General features: G+C 55.8%; 3 protein-coding genes across 3 annotated transcripts; 1 reads left to right on the plus strand and 2 right to left on the minus strand.

Moving 5' to 3' along the window:
• Nucleotides 1-1650: 1650 nt before the first annotated feature.
• On the minus strand, nt 1651-5539 carry RPL10 (ribosomal protein RPL10). The gene is made up of 4 exons (XM_002368271.2): nt 4085-5539; nt 3344-3440; nt 2565-2668; nt 1651-2237 (listed from the first exon to the last, which is right to left on the minus strand). The coding sequence occupies exons 1-4, from the start codon at nt 4304-4306 to the stop codon at nt 1995-1997; spliced, it is 666 nt and encodes a 221-aa protein (XP_002368312.1). The 5' UTR covers nt 4307-5539; the 3' UTR covers nt 1651-1994.
• On the plus strand, nt 4773-10793 carry TGME49_288730 (hypothetical protein). The gene is made up of 3 exons (XM_018782048.1): nt 4773-8384; nt 8729-9000; nt 9681-10793. The coding sequence occupies exons 1-3, from the start codon at nt 5932-5934 to the stop codon at nt 10304-10306; spliced, it is 3351 nt and encodes a 1116-aa protein (XP_018636372.1). The 5' UTR covers nt 4773-5931; the 3' UTR covers nt 10307-10793.
• A 125-nt stretch (nt 10794-10918) lies between these two features.
• TGME49_288740 (L-asparaginase, putative) lies at nt 10919-15837 on the minus strand. Its single transcript, XM_002368273.2, has 2 exons — nt 13369-15837; nt 10919-12908 (listed from the first exon to the last, which is right to left on the minus strand). The coding sequence occupies exons 1-2, from the start codon at nt 15113-15115 to the stop codon at nt 12634-12636; spliced, it is 2022 nt and encodes a 673-aa protein (XP_002368314.2). The 5' UTR covers nt 15116-15837; the 3' UTR covers nt 10919-12633.
• Between the last annotated feature and the right edge of the window lie 950 nt (nt 15838-16787).

Consider the following 16787-nt stretch of genomic DNA (forward strand, 5'->3'; position numbering starts at 1 on the left):
GTGGAACAATCAAAGAAAATGCTGCAGAATCGAGGGAACGGCCGCAGAAACAGTCCCGAGAATGCTCGGCCGATCCGGTGTGTATATACACCTCCCGACTCGGCCGAAAAGGGCAGCGGGAGCTGCCGCGAGCGCTTGTGCTTTTCGCGAGAGAAAATGAGTTTTGTTGGTGAACAGGCGACGAGTTCTGGGTGCACTTGGACACGACAGAGTGAAGCGTTTAACGCGCCAAAGAGAGCGGGATCTGTGGAACCTTCTTCAGTGGTAGGGGGGTCTGCGAAAATCCATTCGATGTCTTCCTCGCTGCGTTTGAACCAGGGAACAGCCGCGTTTTCAGCGTCTCCTCGGCGATTGCCATCGATCCCAGACATGATGGAAACAAAACAGAACCAAGATGGTCGAGAGAGCTCTGTCTCCTCACTACCAACTTCCTTTAAGTAAAAAGGGCCCTCTGCTCGCGTAGAGACACACAGAGAGAGTTTCGGGATGTGAGATAGAACGGTGGTCCGTTACAGAAACCAGAAGTGTAAATGGCATCATCGTACCTAGAGGTTGACAAAGAGTATTCCTTGGTCACTCAGACGTGCGTAGAGCGTATAGTGTGATACCGTAGACCGGTAGAGAGAATGTACCGTGGGGTGGATTCATGCAAAGACGCTGTAGTCTGGTGGCCTACTTTTATAAGGAATGTGTAGTGAGGAGACCCGTGTATATATCAAGAGGCCAGTGTGGTGAAACCCAGAAACATGGAGCCCCCTCTGTAGTTCCGAAAAAGCCTCCTCGAACGCGACTGTTCGCGAAAATCGGTTACGTTTCGTTTTCACTTTTAGTGCCCAACTCAACCAGTCGAAAGCGACGAGCTCTGCACCCCTTCCTCCAGAGAGATGCTACCAACAACCCACGCTCAACTGCACCGCCACGAAACTGCGTCTCTCTCCAACATCGAGGCAATATATGCATACGGGTTCATACAGTGCACACCATAGCTAAATGTCCATATATGACTATACACACCACTTTTATAAACATATATCTATAGAAAACTATATATGTTTATAACATATATATATATATATACATGTAGATATATATATATATATATTGATATATATATATATATATATATATATATATATATATATATACAACTGTGTGGTTGAAGTGATCCTGTGTTTGAAGCGGCAAACAGTTCGATGTCAGGAAATCGGAGATTGCGTCTTTGCATGCGTCACGTGTACGCTCTAATCGTGTTCAAAGTGCGAAGCAAGCCTGTAGGATTCGAAGTCTTGTCGACTGACTAGATGAGTTTTAGATCAGGAAGCCTTTCCCTTGGGTGTGCACAGTTCGAATTCGCCTCCCCGCGTTCACACCGCGACTCTCTTTGTTTACTCGGCCCAGTGTACATACATTTATATATATATATATATATATGCGCCTAAATCGCGTTAGGGCTGCCGAGTTCTTGCATTGTCCGCGAGTGTCCTGAATCTCTTCTGTCTGTCATTGCAACCGTCTGTCCACCCTGCATACGTCCTCCTCCTCCTGTTTGGAATGTTGTTTCTAACGACTCAAGTGACACCCAACGAGAGCGATTTCTCCAGTCGGCCAAGACGTGACTTGCCCGGAAAGGAATGTTTTAAGTCTGCATTGGCCCTGCAGAGGTGTGAACTCTGTGTGTGGTTTTCCTCGTTTGGCGGGCAGAAAAGAAGGCGCGGCGCGAGTCAAGAGGCATCAGAAGCCTGTTTCAGCCGAGAGAAGAAAGACTCCGCTTCCAGTCGCGTTTTCATGTTCTGCTGTCGCGTTTGAGAGTCACTCCGTTCCGACACACAGCATGTTCACAGAGACTTCCCCTCACTCACTGTCGGAAACCGCGTCGCCCCCGCGGGGAGGTCTGCGTACCCCCAGGCCAGCTCGCCGCGGCCGCAGCTCGGGTGTACATACACCGCAGAGTTCGCAGCGCGGAGGCGCATCGCTGTTTCGCACGCGCCCCTCCGTTAGGCGACGGGCAGCGTGATGTCTGCAGCGCTCGGGAAGGTGTTTGCCAGCGGACCCTTGGTGGAGATCCACTTGGCGCCGACGCCGTCGGAGACGATCCGGCCCTCAGCTTGCCATTTCTTGTACTCGACTTTCGTGAACTTTGTGAATCCCCACTTGTTGGAGACGAAGACCTTTTGGCGCCCCGGGAACTTGAACGCAGCGCGACGCAGCGCCGTCACGGCGGTCGCGACGTTCGACTCCTGCGCAGACATGAAGGGAGCAAACGAAAACAGGTGAAAAGAGGGGAGGAGCGTCGGTTTAGCGCGGAATGCCGGCGCGAGGGGCGCCTCGGGATTCGAGGACGAGGCCTAGCAGGACTCGAAGGACGGTGAGAGAGACACACACACACACGCAGAGGCGTGAACTCTCCCCTCCCAGGTTATCCAAGTGCACAGCCAGGTTCTTCACGGTGCCCAGGACTACGGGGGATCTTTTTGCAGAGCCTGCAGAGAGTTCAGGAACACGGAGCTTCACGCTGAGCTGAAACAAAAACACCCGGAACAGTCTTTTCCGGCCTCCACACTCACTCGCGTCCGGATGGACATCAAGATCTGGCCAATGTCAACGCGAGCGACGAGACCCATCGGCTTTCCGAACGCACCACGCATACCGGTCTGAAGTCTATCAGCACCTGAGAAGAAAGCGCACAGTACGAGGACAACTCCCGTCTCGAGTCGGCGGGCAGCTGAACGCGGCTGCATCCTGCGGGCAGAGTAAGGCCCCATCGTCTCTCCTCCAGCAGGTTTTTCTCGCGGTGCGAGACGCGGCTTGGCCTCCCCACACAGCTTGCACCACGGGGATGACGTACAGCTCGCGCGACAGCGCAGCGAGACAGTGAAGCGCCTCTTCTTCGAAAGAAAAAAAAGGCATCTGAGCTAGTCTGCGACGAAAGCAGCGATTCGTTTGGAGCCGTGGACAACCAGGATAGAGAACAGAAAAAGACGGGGCACAGAGACGCAAGTGCAGACAGGCAACCACACCAGAGAGGAAATAACATTTCGACCTCATCGCTGCTCCTCGCGCCATGTCATGACTTTCGACGCGCCTCCCCAGAGCAGTCGCGGAACATTGCCCGTTCGCGTGGATCTGCAGCGACCACCGCAGACCAGAGAACCCCAGCGTGTGGAGAGAGGCGAAGACTCTATAGAGGAAGTGCTGAGAATCGCGGCGATAGCTGTACCTACGTTTTTTCAGCGGCAAAAGCATGAAAACCTGAGAGAGCTCAGGGTCGCACTGTCTCTGGAAAGGCAACCGTTTTAGAAAAACCGCGTGAACAGTCAAGCACCGAAAAGTCAGGTGTACGTACCGGCGCAAGAAAGCATTTTATTGATGCGGAGAACGTGGAAGGGGTGGACGCGAATGCGGAGGTGGAAGTTGTCTTTACCGCAGTTCTTGATCATGTACTGCAGAAAGGAGAGACAGGAATACATTTATGAGGTCACGGATCTCAGCTGCTCCGCATACGAAGAAGGTCCCTCCCGCGAGTCTGAGGCAACAGACAGGCGCCCCTGAATACAGAACATCGTGCGTGTGTCGATCTGGTCGCAGCTGTTTATCACCCAAGAAAAAAGAGGTGAGGGTGCGACGAAGACAAGACAAGACGGTGGAGAGGCCTCACTACACCTTTGGAGAAAGCGGGGATCCAGAGTCACGTTGACGCAGAGAGAAGAAAGGAAACGTCACTTCGAGGAACACCACAACAAGTCAGGAACGAGGTTCAGCCGAGCGGAAGCAGCGGAGAAGAGAGAAGGCCTCGCTGAAACAAAGAGGGGCGTCCATGACCGAGAACTGTGCACCTCGAACTGAAGAGAGACAGAGAAGCTACAGTTCTCTGGCCAGTGAAGCGGACTCGAGTTTTTTTGTTCCGAGTCACAGAGACGAGCGTCAACGCGCGGAGCCAGCTGGCGCTTTCTTGGCGATGGAGCCGGCCTCCAGCGACCACGCAGAAGGGAGCCCCCACACGCACGAGCTGCATGCAGAGAAGTTGGGAGAGATGGGAGAGTCCGCAGCGAGGATGAAAAAGAGACAAGAAGAGAAAAACGTTTACCTTGTTCGCGCAAACGCGGGCCGCCTCGAGCGCCTCAGAAGAAATCTGTTCGTACTCGTCGGAGACGAGGTGGGCGACCCCCGGGAACTCGTCGACGTCTGCCCTCTTGCGACCTGCATCGTAGATTCGGATTTTCGCGTCGGGGACTCCGCGACAGAAACGAGATTTAGGGTACGGCTTGTTCTTGCAGTACCGGTAGCATCGCGCAGGACGGCGCCCCATTTTCGCTCGGCGAAATTCGCAAAAAACGGAGGACAGAGACTGGAAAAAACGCGAACCTCTCGGGTGGTGTAGGTACACAAGGAGAGACAGTGCGCCCGAGCAGGACTGTACACGCGACAAGAGAAACGAAAGAGAGGTTGTGTGTCTCAGCAACGGGGAAGGAAAAGCGATTTGCGGGGCCGCCGACGCGGAAACGAACGCAAATTCCTCGGATGATCCGGTTCCCCGTTTCTCCGCAAAATCCCAGCATGCACCCGCGCTGCCCCCACACAAAACTCGAATTCCAGGCGCCTCGCCGATCGGCGTATAGACGGAGACCTTCGAGCGAAACGCGCGCTCCCCCCAAGTCAAGACAGAAGGAACCGCGTCAACGTGCCTTCGATACGTTTTCGTCAACGAAGAAGCGCATGCGAGACAAGCGCTCTTCGAAGAGCGGCAGACTGACGAAGGCGCTTTTATGGATGTGCAGCTGACGAGGCCGCCTTCTACCGACGCGCCGCGTCACTTCTGGACGATGCAGGCATTCGCGTACTTTACAGATGTTGCTTTCTGCTAGAGTATTCAAAGGGTGAAGAAGGTAGAAAATAGAGTAAGGAAAGTGAATCAATAGAGTCACAAGCGGCGAAACGCGCTGCGGACCGTAGCTAGAGGCGACGTTCACCTCTCCGACGGAGACTAGCGAATAAAGAAGCTATTTGCAGGGGAGAAAATGAAGGCCCTTCACCGCGGCTCATGGCGTAGAAGAAGAAAGAGCGACGAAAGTGTCTTCCTTGGGGATGTCTCCAGCGAGACAAAAGCACTGGGGCAGACGAGACGACACAGATACTCTTGGACATCCATCTTTCATCGAGAAAATTCGTGCTCTCAGAGCCAGGTGTATGTACACCTGAAGAGGAGGAAGTGCAGATCGGACAAGCAGTTTTGCTTTCAAGTGTGTGTGGGTGTTTTTCGTTTCCTCGCTGTCCACTGGGAGGAAGGCATTAAGCACTCTGGGAGGCGGCTTTTCTCGAGCTGAAATAGTCGGAGATGGCGTTCGCTTTTCATCTGTCCTCCATTCCTTGCCTCTTGCTTCTTTCCTTTTATTCGACCTTCTCATTCTCGGCGGTCTTTGCCTTTCTCCTTGCTCTCTCGGCGTCCTCTTCCGCTTCCGAAAAATACTGGACGTTCTCGGTTACCGCCGGTGCTCTGTGTCTTCGTCCACTGGTTGTCGAGTCTGTCCTCCTTCGGTCACCTTTCTGTCTGTTTTTCTCCTCAACGGATCGAAACCGGTCTTGCCTTTCTCCGACGTCGGCCTTTCGTTTCTCCTGATCTTCTCGCTCACCTCCATTCTCGATGCGCATGTTTCTCCACTGTGTCCTCCCCAACGTCCTTCGCCCCGGAGGAGTTCTCCCTCCTCGCTTGCTGCCCTCTTCCTGCCAGTCCTCCTCGTCCGCGTTGCTTCTTCGCTTCTTCTTCTCGCTTCTGTTCTCTTCGTCCGCCAGGTGCTCCGCGTCCGCGTTGCTTCTTCGCTTCTTCTTCTCGCTTCTGTTCTCTTCGTCCGCCGGGTGCTCTGCGCCCAGTTACTTGGCGCGAGAAGCTGGGCTGCGAGGAGCACACAGGGGAAGACAGAGAGACAAGAAAGGGAGATGGAGAGGGAGACGCGGCCGAAGAGGAGACTGTGTTGGCGGCCGTCGCTTGAAGACGAGGAGGGCGGCGGACATGAGCGCGAAAGTGAAGGGAGTGAGATGAGGAACGCAGCAAGGAACAAAGGCCCAGACGACACAGAAGTGAGAGAACAAGGACGAGAAGAAGATACAGAGAGCGCCGATGAAGTTGAGGTGACCGCTGTCGTGCTCCCTTTGGCGACGGTGCTCCGATCGAGTCTGGAATCTCTGGCCGCCGAACGCGCGTCTCCTCCTTCTTTCCGGTCGTGCGTCCGGACGTCTGTCTGCTCGGGTGTCATCGACGAAACAGAGGAGAGGCAGAGCAGTTCTGGCAGGGCATGCAGCAAGTGGACGGCAGTCGGGGAGGAAGCGCGTCGAGGCGAGAGAGCGAAGGAGGTCGCGGAGGAAGACCTCGAGAGAGAGAAGAAGAGACAGAGAGGAGGAGCCGAGCAAGCGACAAATGTTGAGGAGCCGGATGCGGAAAGAGGAGAAGCAACAGAAATGAGAGGATCGCGAAAGCGGAACAAAGGACAAGGTGTGGCGCAAGGAGAAATTAAAGAGCGAGAGGAGGACGCCGAAACAGATCTTTTCATTTCCTCTTCGGATACCGAATGCGATGAATTCAGGAAGCAAGAAGGAGTGTCTTCTTCCTCTTTCGCTAACCCTGAGAATCACGAGTCCTGTTCTTCCTCTCCTTCTCCTGCGTTGCCTCCATCTTCTTCTGCCTTGCCGTCTCCTCCTTCTGCTTCCTCTTCTGCTCTCGCTCGGCCCTCCGCGTCTTCCTCTTCTTCCTCTTTTCCTTCGTCAGCCTCTACCTCTTCCCTCTCTTCCTTTGCTCCGTCCTCTTCGTCTTTTCGCGCTTCCTCCTCTTCTTCTCGCTCTGCGTCTGCGGCTCCTGGCGGCCGGCCGCCGGCTACGGGCGACCTCACTGACTTCGTGGTGGAGAAGCTGCAGCTGCTGGCGAGCAAGTACGAAGAGCATGGCGAGGTGTGGAGGGCGATGAGCTTCCGGGTGGCCTCCGGCGTCCTTCGTCAGTGCAGCGGCGCGGCCTTCCGAGCTGCCGAGCAGGCGAGGAGAAGAGCGGTGCAGAATTCGTCTTCGGCTGCACTCCAACAGACTCAACTTGCGCCCGCTTCGCCCACAGGGAAGAGATCGGAAATCGCATCTGGTTGCGACAGCTCCGCGTGTGACGCTTCATCGTCTCACTTGGCCTCTCCGCCTTCTTCCTCTCCATCTGCCTCTCCTGCTGCCTCGCCTTCTTTCTCATCTGCTGTCGCTTCCTCTCGTTCTCCCTTGTCTTCGTCTGCTCGAGCACGCTTGCGCCGCGAAGGGATCACGCGGGAGAACTACGCGTTGTTGAAGCACGAGCCTGGCATCGGCGCTTCGATTTTCCAGACGGTCGAGGAGCTGATTTTGACAGGAACGACCCGCCGGCTGCAGCTGCTGCTCCACGGCGAGCGTTCGGCTGCCCGAGAGGAGTTGCAAAGCGTCTGGGGCGTTGGTTTTCACACGGCGGAGAAGCTGATTGCCTTGGATGTATGCTCAGTTTCAGATCTGCGCCGGGTCGTAGCGAAGTTCCTCAGCCCTCCGCAGCAGCTCAGCAACAGGACGCCGGGACCCGAGGCCGCAGAGTCGGCAGATGCAATTCGTGCGGACGCAGGTGAAGCGCGAGAGATGGGAGTCACAGCGAGCGAGAAAAAAACAGAAACCGACGAATCTGCAAGCCGGAGACAGACGCTCCTGCACAGCCTTTTTGACGCAGAACACGTCGATACCTATTTGGAAACGGGCAAGGCTGGGGGACGCGGGAGAAAGCCGCTGAGGCGCTGGGCGAAAGTCGCCGAGACACCCGAGCGAGGTGTACATACACCCCAGCGAGGTGTGCAGACGCCGGAGCAGCTTCCAGGCGAGGGACCGGGTGAAGATGGCGCGGCGCGCCCGCGCATTTCCTCTTTTTTTCGGGGAGCGAAAGAGGGCGACGACCCGATGGAAGAAAGGAGACAGCAAGAGGCAGCGCGGCTGCTCTCCAGGCCACAGCTCATCGGTCTCAAGCATGTCGAGGCCTTCCGGAAGCGGATTCCGCGGGAGGAGGTCGCGGCAGTCGCCGCCTTCGTTCGGCGAGAGCTGGGCCTTGATTCCATCGAGGACAAAGCGACAGAAAGTCCCGGTGGTCGGTGGCAAGAGGCAACGAACGTGGTGGTCCGGAAGCGAACGAAGCGCGAACAGAGAGAGGACGAAGAAGGGAGGAAAGGCGAGACAGCGAAGGAGGTGAAGAAGGGTGCAGTCGAGACAGCTGACGATGGTTCATGCTCCTGGACGGATGGATTGGTGGGGATGGATGTGTGCGGCAGCTATCGGCGAGGCAAGGCCGAATGTGGAGATATCGACATTCTCCTCATTCGTCGAGACGACGTTCCCGAGGGGTTGTTGCAACAGTAGGTGTCAAGCAGAAGCCACCGTTCACTAAGCGTCTTGTTTCCTCTTCTCGACTGTGGTCCCGAGTCGGCGTCATCGCCCCGCTGTCGCGGGTCTCGCGACGGTTCACTCTGTTCGTGCTCTGTACGTTCGAAGCCGATAGTGCGAGACCTTTGCGTATCGTGCACATCTAAACAGCGAGAGAATCCTGCTGGTCAGATGCTCGAATGAATCGTACCCTCGATCTGGCAGCGACAGTCTCCGAGGAAGGAGGCTATGTTTCTTCTGGGAGAGCTGCTCTTCGATTTCCTCCTCTCTTCCCCCACCCTGTTCGCCTGCCTTCTTGCGGTTTCTCTGCCCTCAGCGTCGTCGCCCGCCTGACGTCGTGCGGCCTTCTCGTCGACCATCTGCTGCTTAACGCAGCTGCAAATTCTCACTTTGACACTGCAGGCCGGAGCGCCAGAGCTCAAGGCGAACGCTCCAAAGAACGCTCTGTGGCCTCGGAGCGGCGAGGTCGAAAGTTGTCTGAAGAGGACAAAGAGGCTGCGTCCAAGATGCGCTCTTCGCGACACTCAGGCGCCGAACTGTACTGCGGTGTCTGTGTCTGGCCTCCCTGGCCTACGGACGGAAACGCGAGTAGGCGATGGGCGCCCAGTGAGGCAAGACAGACTGTCAGCACTCGTTGTGTGTAGGTCTGCATTTACCTGTCTCGACTTGCACATACAGATGTCTCGGGTTGTGTGTCGGGATAAGCAGAAATAGGTGAATGCACATTCAGACTTAGATTGCGTCTGCACGAGTATTCCTGTGTGGCTGTGGACCGTATAGGTATATATATATATATATATATGCATAGATAGATAGACAGGTAGATATGTACATACATAAAAAGATGTAGATAAATAGACGCATATGGGTTGTTGGGCCTCTCTCTCTGTATGTGTATGTGTGTATGCATGTATGCTTCGGTGTACATGTATATCTGTGTATCTGCGTAGGTACAGTTTTGCGTTTGTGCATCATTGGACAGATATGCAAGTGAATGCACACATATATGTCTGTGTGGAGATATGGTAGTATGACGCGAATGTGTGAGTCGTTTTCTCTCTCCTCACGAAGCCACTCAGCGGGGGGCCTCTATGCAAACGCACATTCAGCGTCGGACTGTCACGCTGCTTCCTTTGAGTTGTCTTTCTCGCTGTCTCTCTCTCTCTCTGGGCATCAAAAAAAACTGCTGTCTCTGTACTCACCCTGTGTTTCCTTATTTTGCGTGCTCTGAATCTGCTTTCTCGCCGTTGCTTCCGAATGGCAGCCAGGTTCGTCGGACCCCGTCTGTCGCGCCGAATCGACATCAAAATTTATCCAGAGCGATCCCGCGCGTACGCGCTGCTTTACTTCACCGGCGCCGCGCAGTTCAACCGGAGCATGCGTTTGTGGGCGAAGAACTGTTGCCTCCTGCTCGACGACACAGGCTGCTATCCGAGAGGCCTGGGGACGGAGGCCCTCCAGAGGCGAAAGTCTTCGAGGAAAGTCCAAGACGACCCGAGTTGGGCGCTCTCGCCCACGCACGAGTCGCCGGAGGAGACCAGTGACGACACTGAGGGGGAACGCAGTGGGAAGGACGCAGAGAAAGGTTCGCCGGAATGCGTGGGAGCGCCAAACACAGGAAACGCGGAGGCGGCTGAGAGAGACGTTGCGAAAAAGGAGGCGGCGGAGAGAGACGCTGCGAAGGAGGAGGCGGCGGAGAGAGACGCTGCGAAGGAGGAGGCGGCGGAGAGAGACGCTGCGAAGGAGGAGGCGGCGGAGAGAGACGCTGCGAAGGAGGAGGCGGCGGAGAGAGACGCTGCGAAGGAGGAGGCGGCGGAGAGAGACGCTGCGAAAGAAGAGTCGACGGGAGGGGAAGAGCAAGGCGGATTTTCACGCCGGCTCGGGAGCCTCATAGGGTGCGAGAGAAGGGGAAACGCCGCCGGACGGAAGGGCGGGTGCGTGCACTGTTCGACGGAAAAAGAAATCTTCGACCTCCTAGGTCTGCAGTTTGTGCCGCCAGAAGACAGAGAGGCTTTTGTCCATCCGAAGGACGCAACCCTCACGTCGTATCCATCCAGCAGCCAGGGAAGTGAGTAGACACTCTGAGTGCAAATCGAGAAAAACTCCTCTCGAGCCAGAAGGCTCGAGATTTTTCACACTGGTACGCCTTCCCTGACGGTGGGTGCTTCGTGAGACCGGGAGCGTAGATCCAGGCCGACCCATTAAGTATTCTGGTGAGCTTCGGCCGGAGCAAAGGGTGAACAGGACGAGGTCAGTCATTCAAGGCCACTGAGACAGTCCAGAGCTTCGGGGACTGGCCCCAACGTTTTTCAAGTTGTGGCGTCTGTGGCGATGAACTGAAAAGGTGCAGGTATCGACTTTCCGGCGCGAGTCGTGAACAGGTGAGACATGTCCTAGAAACAGCACGCTCTATCGTTCAACGCTCGAAAGCAGAGGTGCTTCAAGTGCGGCCCTGTCAGCGACACCCAGGTCGCTGGCCCGATGACACAGATGCCTGCGTATACCAACGCTCTTGTCAAATCAGTCGTCCACGTTGAACTACGCGAATGCTTGCACATAGAAAATATGTCAAGGCATTGCAACACATGCTTATCTGTAGTGGTTTTGTGGCGAGCCTGCCTACACGTCTTCAAGGCGACTAGAAATAGAATTCTGCAGAAGCCGATCACGCTCGTCACTCTAGTAGTGGCACAACCGCCGCTGCCTACCCCGCTCCCCACTCCTTGTCACTCCTTCGCTTCCCTTTCTCCTTATCTGCATGCAGACCTGTTCCACACTCATCAAATGGGACGCGTGAGAAACTATTTCCCCGTTCCTACGCGTTCCGCGTCGCCTCAGAGTTTCAGCCCAACTGCGACTGCCGTGCTCTCCTGAGGTGGACTCGCCCTCGCAAAGTGGGAGAGTGTGAGCTACAAACATCGGACTGCGTCTGCACATCGATGGTGGCTCACTGCTCCGCAACTGGTCTGGAGCAAGAATCAGTGAAAAAATTAGTTCATCCAGTAGTCTGGATCTGGAATGTGCTTGTTTACCGATCCCACGTCGACTGTGTTAGCACACCACGGTTGCGATGATCATTGCATGTTGTGTCTCGCGTTTCGATGCGACTGAACGCCGCCCTGCGGCATTTCGGTTGCACAGAACTTCATTGATCGGCCGGATACTTACATGACAGCCTGCTCTGTCTGTTGCTCTGCCGCGCATCCCGTCTTCGGATGACGGTACAATACCCAAAAAAGTGTGTTGCTAAACGTGCGTGACACTTCGCACCGGTGAAATGGTCGTCGGCGGTTTCCACGGACAAGAAACTAAGAAGCGAATCCTGACCCCGCCGTACCCACGGAAGACTCTTCATGGAAAACGTGAGACCGACGCGCGAGAGACCCGACTTTCCGCGATCTGCCTCTCAGACAGGCGACGCAAACTCTCGGCAGTTCTCTCGCCGAACTTTGGGCTACTGACAGCGGGCGACTCGCATGTTTTCTAGGTGTCTAGGCTATCAAATGTGTTGCCTACGCTGCAGCTCAACTCTGTCAAACGCGGTGTGCTTTTCTTCCTTCGCCCGAGAGCGGTGACAAGATGCTTTCTGAGCAAGAGAAGAAAGACAAATGGAGGGCCACCACAAAAACAAGCAACGCGGTGCCGCTGGACAGCACACACCCCCTCATCGAAAACGACGCACAACTTCGTGAACACAGCTACACGACTTCCTGACGCGCATGCACTCATCAAATGCCCTTTTCCGTGCGAATGTTCCGGCTCTTCACAAACTTCAGCCTCGACCTTGCTCCTCTCGGTATCCATTGACGTCGTGGTAGACCCGGTGGCAAAAAAGACTGGCGCGCAAACACGCGCCGGCGTTTCGACACATGACACTGTACATTTAGAAAGAAAAGACTTGTATGTGCCGATCCACACACAAGTACACAAACGCATGCATTTAACAAGGCTTGCAATGGAACAATTTGGAATTACATGGGTGCGGCGTCTGCGGACGTTCTCTGCTGGAAGCAGTGGCTTCGCTGATTTTCCGCGAGACTCACGACACCGAAGTCGTGGCTGTGTCCTCTTTCTCTCTTCGCCCACTGCATTCACTGTCTCCATCTTGTGGGGAGTGTCACTTCTCCACTTCCTCGTAATTCACTAAGTCCACGTTCTTGCGATTCACTCCCCCTGCGTTCCAGCTGCCTGGCATCTGCTGTCTGAGGCGACGGCGATTGTCTACGCCTCGGCGAGTTCTCTCGGCCGGTGCCGGTAGAGTGTGCATGCTCCTAGGTTCTGAGAGACGAGCTTCTCTTCGTTTCCGCCCTGCGACGGGGACTGGGCAAACATCTCGCGCTTCTCGTCCCGGACGCAGCTCTTTGATCGGTCGCCCTGCACCTCGGCTACATCCAGCACGTTGCTCACGCCACTGACTTTGTTCGGCGACTCCGTCAGTTCGCCGCGGATGTCCGATTCCATCAAGTCTTTCAGTGGCGCCCCTGTGTAGCCTTTCCCTACAAGCAGCCGGAGAAAAAACGCGACATATGCAGAAAAAACAGACCGACACACCGCGTCCGCGTGTCTATCCGTGCAGACAAGTGATCCGGAGACCAGAAAGCTCGCATGCGCCTCGCCAACGGCTTCTCTTCCACCTCGCACCAGAGCTGTTCGTGCGCCCTCGCATGCAGCCACACAGACGAAACCAAGCCGAAAATCTGAAACCCCACCACTCACTGCCCATCCACAAGGCACCCCACGCAACTTTCTATTCAGAATCAAGTCTTATCCCTACATATATATATATATATATATATCATGCACGCACACTCTGATTCACACGGCGACGCATCTGCGCACAGCCCGTTTGGTCAGGACTGCTAAGTATATAAACATAAACAAGTACGAATATTGTCAGGTTTCTTCTTGGGTTCACCAGGTTTGAAGACGACGTATTTTTCGCCTTTGTTGTCTCACCCATGAGGTACGCGAGTTTGGCGACGCACGCTTCGAGGGTTAAGTCCTTCCCGTTGATGACCCCGAGGTTGGAAAGCCAGACGCCGCTTTCGTAGGCGAGGAGGTTGGCCGAGCCGCGTCGGCACTGGGTCGTGGCGACGATGTTGATTCCGTTTTCGATCGCGGCCTTAATGGTGTCGAGGAGTTCCTTGGTGCTGGGCGCGGTGCCGGAGCCGTAGAGCTGGAGGACGACGGCGAGGGGGCGTTTCGGATCTTCGAACACGCGCTTCAGTCGGTCGACCGGGAGGAACGGCGTGATGGGGACGACGGCGACGTTCAGGCAGAACTGGGTGAAGATGCGGAATCCGCGGACGGGTGGTTTGAGGAGGAGTTCGTCGTGGAGGACGACGTCGACGCCGACGCATCCAAGGGCAGGGAAGTTCGGCGACTCGAAGGCGTCGATCCGGGAGCAGTCGACTTTGCTAACGCGGGTGCCGCGCAGCACGCGGGAGCCAAAGATCACCACCAGTTCGGTGAGTTGCGAGTAGCCGGCCATCATCATAGAGACCGCGAGGTTTCGCTTCGCGTCCGTGGAGATATGCATCATCGGCAGCATCGCACCCGTCATCACCACTGGCTTTCCCAGGTTTTCGAGCATGAACGAGAGTGCGGCGGCTGTATATGCCATGGTGTCTGTCCCGTGGAGAACCACGAAGCCGTCATAGTCGCCGTAAAAATTGTGGATCTGCTGCGCCAGGAGCCGCCACTGCGGTAGGCCGATTTCGCTGCTGTCGACCAGTGTATCCCACTCGAGCACGTCGAAGTACGGCAAGTTCGGATCCCGCATTTCAGGCAAGTCCTGCAGACGCTGCGCGAGCCGTGTCGGCCGCATCGAAGACAACTCGCCGCCGTAGTCCATGCAGATCGTCCCGCCCGTGATAATGATCAGAATCAGCGGCTTCTGCGGGAGCAACGTCGTCGTCACACCCGAAGTCCCCGGAGACGACGAAGACAAAAGCGTCGCGGCGGTCGCGACACTCGGATCGGTCGCCGGCGCAAAGACGCCAGTGCCCGCGGACAAGGCGACCGGGTCGCCAAGCAGGTGAGCGCGGCTTCCCGGCGCATGCATCGAGTTATCGGCTTCTGCGTGCACCTTGCCAGTGTCGCTGCCGGGGACGGGCTTTATAACCGCGCCGTCAAAACGCGAGACCGGTCCAGTCGTCCCACCTGACGGACTCGCTGCAGCCGAACCCGCTGGCTTTTCAGAAGCGTTCGCCGGAAACGAGGCAACTGCTGCATCGGTCGCTTCCGACAGATGGTGCAGCTGCTTGTCGCCGGATGTATCGGCACCTGGAGCCACAACAGGAGCTGCGGCCGGCGAGATGTGCAACGCGGCACCCTCGAAGTCGAGCGAATTCTGCGTATTGGTGCGTTTCGACTTAATTTCTTGCATGTCCAGCCCGCAGTCGGTCACAGCAGCGCTCAGGTGCAGCGGGGTGATGTCTGCAGAAAGGCACACGACTGTGTGGTCGTTCACAGTCATCCGCTGCGAGACCGAGCCAAAATTGGCGGGCAGCCTCTCGTGTCGACCGTTCACCAGCTGAAGACTACCAGGAAGGCGACTCTCGGTGAGATGCGGCGCAGATGAGCACGCACGCAAAACGGGGGTGCTCAAGGAGGCGGCGCCAGCTCCGGAAGCCAGCACAGAGTCAGACGGCTGGGCGCCGCCGCTCTCTGCAGAAGGCTCGATAGAATGAGCAGGATTCATCGTGGAACCTGCAAAAAAGCAAGGGGGCAGTCGAATGAAGCAAAAGAGAGAGGAACGGAGTGTCACAGGGGGTGGAGGCGGCAAGAAACGCAAGGGAAACAAGACCGAACGATGCTGAGAAGAGCGAGGAGGATGGACAAAACGGGAGCGATGAACGGTCACTAAACGCCAGATGCAGGGAGCGAGAGGACTTAGAACGAAAAACGGGTCTGCTCTTGTAGATTTCACGGAAACGGGGCTACAAAGAATCAGGGTCTCTTCAAGGCGGGGACACCGTGCACCCAAGCCGGCAAAATGCCTCTGGAACGCCTACGAAAGGGAGTGGCGCGAGTCTTTGAAAAAACCAGCACATTCCCGTTTTGCGCCTCGCCTGTCCAGCAGGAAAACTTTGGGAAGTGGTGACAAAAAAATCGTCGCTTCGCCACGAGACGACAGAAGCTGTTTGTTGTCTCGAGCAAGCACCAGCTGTCCGGGATCCCAATCCCGGCGCCAGCAGGACAGCAGTCAAGGCGGCCGGGAGGAAATGACCGAGAAAAAACCCAGTTTTCTGCGTTTCGGGAGGTCACAGATGGGCTCGCCACCCTCGCGATGGCAAATAGACACTGCTGCAGTTACCCTCCCGGGAAAGAACCAAAATCTATAATGCTGCGCGCATGTACGCACTTGCGCTTGCTTGCGCACAACACTGGTTGTCTCGCCTCGTTTCCTCTGTCTCAGCGTCGCTTGTCTGGATGAATGGAATGTTTCGAAGAGAAAGACCTAGAGGAATGGGAAAATGAATTACAGTAAGCGGATGGTAACTTGTCTGTCGGTGTTGTTTTCTGTTTCTTAAGGCAGGTGACGACAACGCGCCGCTGCAGCGGGGCCCGGAGTCGTCGGGCAGATTAACGGGGATGGAGGTACGCAGACATGTTGTATATGCCAGTGCCGAAGGAGCGATGAACGGCCCTTCCACCTCAACAGAGTTCTTCTCTCCTGCCTTTTCTGTGCCATCCGAGAGTCGTATTTCTCTTTAACTGAAAAAATCCTCGTTCTACACTCTGTGCTCACGAGACAGACACCGACGATGCTTCTGAACAGAAGCATGGCTGGCGGTGATCTTCTGGGACATGGCGCCAGGAACGAGCACCATTGGACTCAAGCAGCACACACACCTTCGCGCTAGGCTTCTCACTCACTGACCCTCGCGCGTAATTCGACAAACAAAACGATTCGAGACATATCGTCGCTTGCACCGTAGATCCTGTATCTCCACAGATGCAGATTTGCTAGCGGCTACATGCACCAGTGTGTATTCCGCAGCTTTCACAAACGAGTATCGCGCGAGCGAATCCCCGTTGTAGCTTGTCAGTGACGGACATTTGTGTTTTCTGCATTGGTAGTATTCTCTCGTCAGCATCCAATTATAAAGGATTTTAGAGGATCTGTGCATGACTCGCGTTCTGTGCCAGCATCTGCCGGCGTAGCGACATGGCGGGTCCAAGCGATTATCGGCAGCCGTTTCACAGGTAGTTTTCGTTTCCCGAAAAGGGCTTCCATTTTTCTCCTCTTGCACCGTCGCGAACAGATTCTCTGTCTAGCTCTTTCTCTCCCTTCCCCGTGTGGTACTGACTGCGGCGACCCCACGCCCCCCCCCTTCGGGACTTGCGAACACTGCCATCACGCGAGGACA

The sequence above is a fragment of the Toxoplasma gondii genome, chromosome IX (assembly GCF_000006565.2).
Source record: "Toxoplasma gondii ME49 chromosome IX, whole genome shotgun sequence".
Classification (NCBI taxonomy): domain Eukaryota; phylum Apicomplexa; class Conoidasida; order Eucoccidiorida; family Sarcocystidae; genus Toxoplasma; species Toxoplasma gondii.

Excerpts from the sequence above, each read along its gene's own strand:
- RPL10 (XM_002368271.2), bottom strand. The coding sequence starts at position 4,306 with ATGGGGCGCCGTCCTGCGCGATGCTACCGGTACTGCAAGAACAAGCCG. Across the intron at positions 3,441-4,084 it reads CCCGCGTTTGCGCGAACAAG|TACATGATCAAGAACTGCGG; the intron begins GTAAACGTTTTT and ends TCCTTTCTGCAG. Across the intron at positions 2,669-3,343 it reads TAAAATGCTTTCTTGCGCCG|GTGCTGATAGACTTCAGACC; the intron begins GTACGTACACCT and ends CTTTCTTCTCAG.
- TGME49_288740 (XM_002368273.2), bottom strand. The coding sequence starts at position 15,115 with ATGAATCCTGCTCATTCTATCGAGCCTTCTGCAGAGAGCGGCGGCGCC. Across the intron at positions 12,909-13,368 it reads CAAACTCGCGTACCTCATGG|GGAAAGGCTACACAGGGGCG; the intron begins GTGAGACAACAA and ends GGCTGCTTGTAG.
- TGME49_288730 (XM_018782048.1), top strand. The coding sequence starts at position 5,932 with ATGGAGAGGGAGACGCGGCCGAAGAGGAGACTGTGTTGGCGGCCGTCG. Across the intron at positions 8,385-8,728 it reads CCCGAGGGGTTGTTGCAACA|CGTCGTCGCCCGCCTGACGT; the intron begins GTAGGTGTCAAG and ends CTCTGCCCTCAG. Across the intron at positions 9,001-9,680 it reads GCCTACGGACGGAAACGCGA|GTTCGTCGGACCCCGTCTGT; the intron begins GTAGGCGATGGG and ends AATGGCAGCCAG.